This window comes from Meleagris gallopavo, chromosome 1 (assembly GCF_000146605.3).
Source record: "Meleagris gallopavo isolate NT-WF06-2002-E0010 breed Aviagen turkey brand Nicholas breeding stock chromosome 1, Turkey_5.1, whole genome shotgun sequence".
Taxonomy (NCBI): Eukaryota; Metazoa; Chordata; class Aves; order Galliformes; family Phasianidae; genus Meleagris; species Meleagris gallopavo.
In genome coordinates this window covers 167637538-167641684 of record NC_015011.2, presented here as the reverse complement: position 1 = coordinate 167641684, position 4147 = coordinate 167637538, and the positions used below count along the sequence as shown (strand labels likewise).

At 56.0% G+C, this 4147-nt stretch overlaps 1 protein-coding gene across 1 annotated transcript; it reads left to right on the top strand.

The window, feature by feature from the left end:
- Positions 1-696: 696 nt before the first annotated feature.
- On the top strand, positions 697-3009 carry SHISA2 (shisa family member 2; the record flags this gene model as incomplete). The annotated part of the gene is made up of 1 exon (XM_010728973.2): positions 697-3009. A coding segment is annotated over one exon (705 nt), but the record flags the coding sequence as incomplete, so codon positions are not given.
- Positions 3010-4147: the final 1138 nt, after the last annotated feature.

Below are 4147 nucleotides of genomic sequence, written 5' to 3'. Positions count from 1 at the left end.
GCGGACATCGCGGTGGGGGGAAGGCGACGTGACGCCTCCGGGGGTTTCGGGCCCGTTTAGCCCCGCTGCGGGCGGCTTCTGGTACGACGGAATGTCAGGGATCAGCTCGAGTCTTTTGTCGCTACTCTCAAGCCGCCCCGGTGGCTCTGCAGCGCGCCCGCTGCCTTCGCGCCTCACCGCAGCGGTGTTGTGAGCGGGGCAGGGTCGGGCGGCTTCGCTGTCGGAGAAGTTGTGAGCGGCGCGGCACAGCAAGTGCGGGCACCTGCCGGGAGCCGAGTGCCGCGTGTCGTTGCGGGCGTCGTGCCGTGCGAGCCTGGCGTCTTCGGCGGTGTTGGAGTTACAGGAAAAATGGGGAAGGAGCGGCCTTTGAGTCGCCACCAGCCGAGCTCAGCGCAACCCTTGCAGCCCCGCTCGATGCACAGAGCTTCATTCGCCCTCCGGGTCCGGCCCTGAGCCCGTGCACGGGGCGCTGTTAGGGCTGCTCGGGAGGAACTGGGAGGGTTTTGGTGGTGATGTGAAACCCAGGCTCATTGAGAGCGTTGGGGAGTGCTGGAGCGAGGCTGTGTCCCCACGTTACTCCTAGTCTCTCGCAGGGATACAGGGCATACAGGGCTGTGTGTCGCCACTGCTGTCCTGTGTTCCCACCGCACCCCATGTGGTGGCAGAGCACCAATCCCTGTGCAGAGCCAGGGCTGATGTGTGGGGCATCGCTCTGCTCTCCTGCTGGGTGTTCCTGGTTGGAGACACCTCCTGAATGTTGGGCTGTGGCCCACGGGCGGTTTGGCAGTGGGATGGAGGGGCCGTCTTGCTCGCATCCCCATCGCCCACCTTCTCCTTGCCGTTGCAGTGCCCATCTACGTGCCGTTCCTCATTGTCGGCTCCGTCTTCGTCGCCTTCATCATCCTGGGCTCGCTGGTGGCCGCCTGCTGCTGCCGCTGCCTGCGGCCCAAGCAGGAACCCCAGCAGAGCCACGCTCCCGCCGGCTCCCGCCTGATGGAGACTATCCCCATGATTGCCAGCACAGGCACATCACGCGGCTCCTCCTCGCGCCAGTCCAGCACTGCCGCCAGCTCCAGCTCCAGCGCCAATTCGGGAGCCCGCGCCCCCCCGACCCGCTCGCAGACCAACTGCTGCCTGCCCGAGGGCACCATGAACAACGTCTACGTCAACATGCCCACCAATTTCTCGGTGCTCAACTGCCAGCAGGCCACCCAAATCGTGCCACACCAGGGCCAGTTCCTGCACCCGCCTTACGTGGGCTATGCTGTCCCGCACGATGCGGTGCCGCTCGCCCCTGTGCCCCAGTTCCTGGACGGGCTGCAGGGCGGCTACCGGCAGATCCAGTCTCCGTACCCACATGCCGGCGGAGAGCAGAAGATGTACCCGGCGGTCACCGTGTAGCTGCCTGCCACGGTGCGTTTTTAACTTCCAAACTGAGCAGAGGAGGAATACTTCCTTGGAACGCGGCTCCCTGAACAGCGCTTGTAAATAATTTGGGAAGGCTCATGCATGTCAGACAGTGTTTATAAACCATTTATTCTCGTCGAGGTCCGTTGCCAGAACTGTAGGATGATACCGCTGAATTAACGTTTCCAGATACACTTTCATTCCTGTGCATGATTTACAATGGCAAAGGATTATGCTGGAAATGCATATGCATTTCAGATCACTGTGCTTGTGAGATAATGCCGCAGCCATTAAGTGCCCTTCAGGTGTGACATGGTCAGAAGTATTTGCCTAATTAGTTTGCAGAAGAGCTTTGTTACACAGAACAGAGCGCAATGCTCACAAAGCCTTTCTCCTCTCCTCATCCTGTCTCCTAGTGACATTTCCCACTGCTTCACAGACAGTGATAGAGCCGGGCAGAGCAGCCATCGTGTGCTTGGTTCCTGGTTCCAACTGCTGTGGCCTTGTGGGGTGCGCTGCCATGCAGTGCTTGGTCCTGTGAGAGCAGCTTCCCTGGTATTTATGTAGGAATTACTTTATGTAGGAACGCACCAATTGCTCAGCTCCTACTTGCGGTGCACTTGAAACCCTTCTTGGTTTGATGTTGCCTCCAGGCTGAGAACCAGTAGCGGTTTGCACAAGCTTGGTTTCTCTCCATGAACTTCTACTATGAGCAGGGTGTGAGTTGCCACCAGCACCGCTTTCAGGACAGCGGCTGCCCTCAGAGCTGACCTCATGCTGCAGCTTCCATTCACCTCTTTCAGCCTCACCCCCCCCCCAAACACCGACCCATCAGGCTGGTGACAGAACCCTCCCTGTGGCTGCAGGCCCTCCCGGCAGCTGCCAGTTCAGCATCCCCAGCAGCGGCACCAAGTGCTGCAACTGTGTGGGAAGGGCAAAACCCGAAGCGAGCAGTCGTGACGAGCAGAGCCAGCAGAGGGTTCCTTGGCTGATATCACATCAGTACGTAGCAATAATTGGACGCTGCTATTCTTGTATGTCTCTCTTCAAGCCACGTGGATGCGTGGAAGTGTTGCCAAACAGCTTGCCTGTAAACATACTGCATACACACTCAATTGTCTGCAGAAGGGAGAAACATTTGTGACCATGGAGGACGAAAGTGAACTTGTAGCAGCTCTGCTGGCCCTGGCTGTGCTCTCCCCAGGCTGTGAGCTCCCAGAAGCATGGCACTGACCCCCACTGTGCTGGGACCGGTGGCCTCGTGGGGTGGTTGGCATCCCCTGCCAGGGTGCCTCCTGTGACCGGTGGCATTCAGGTGACTCTTTGTATATTGTTTACTTGTTTAAAAAGAAAAGAATAAGTTAAATTTAAATCTGTAGAAAATAATTTACAGCGGAAGGAAAAGCGACCTGAGTTGTAATAAGAGGAAGTTTGTGAGATGTGCTGTTTTTTTTTAATGTCATGTATAATAATGTAAAACCAATGTTAACGTTTGATATAGCTTTTAAATTTCTGAAAGGGCACTTGATTTAAAGTGTTTCTTACAAATGAAGAAAAAAGCCCCCTTTGTTTCTTAATAAATACTTTATGGTGTGACTTTTCCCTTTGTTTGCTTTGTCACAGTCATTTTTCTGTTCAGTCAGTGCCTCAGTTGCCCCTTTCTGTAACGGCCTGTCCCACCCCATCAAAGCCAAGGCTGTGCTGTCGGACAGTTTTTGGAAGCAGCAGCAGCACTGCCTTCGAGGTGTTGCAAGGCCGAGTGGTGGAGGCAGGAATAGGAAACGGAGCCCTGTGGTGGTACATGTGTACCCCAAGCAGGAAAGCAAGAGAAGACAGGCTCAACAGGCTGTTGGGTGCTGTAGACGAATGGGTGTTTGCTGTGCAGGAGCCTCTGTCTTTTCTCCCTTTCTTATTCTTTCCTCTGCAGCTCCATGCTCAGCCCTCCTGACTGCTGTGTGCCTGTAGGCCTTGCTAACTTTGCTAGCTCCTGTTACTCAGCTTCGTCTTCCCAGACTGCCCTGAACAATTCCTCCTGTTTGTCCCGCTGTTTACACCTCTTAAATCTGTTCTCACTTCCTTGCAGTTGGAAGAGTACGGAATGCTTTTTCAGTGCTTCTCTTTGAATACCTTGCTCTTTTCTCAGCAGTGGTCAGGAAATGGCCGTGCCAGCTGGGGGTGTTGGTGGTGTGGAGCAGAGCACATGCTGCTGCGCTGTCACTGCCTCATCCTGTGGCACACATCCTCCATGCTGGGCAGGGCTGGCCCGAGTGCTGTGTGCCCAAGCCCAGTGCCATGGGCAGAAGGAACTAGTCGCTGTGAGAACAACTGCTGAATATGTTCCTGAATCCCTTGTTGAGCTGCACCCCTTTGGGCCTGCAGGCTGACGGCAGGCTCATGGTATCCAGAACCACTGTGCTGCACCAGGGCAGCCCAGCACCACCAACAGCCAGCGGGACGCGGGCAGCGCTTGGGGGTTCTGTGCCCTGCCATCCACCCCAACCCAACCCTGCTGGCATCTGAGAGCCCCCATACAGCCTCTGCCAGGCACTTCCACGTGTGCTGATGTGGAGCTCATGCAATCAGTGTCCGGTGCTTGAATTTGGAATGTGATCCCACATGGCAGGAAGTGAGATTTCAGGTCCCAGATCAGCATGTGAACTTCAGCACCTTCCTTCCACAACATCTCATTTGCTGCTCACTCCTGGTCTTGCTGGAGCTCTCCTTTCCCCTCCACATTTTC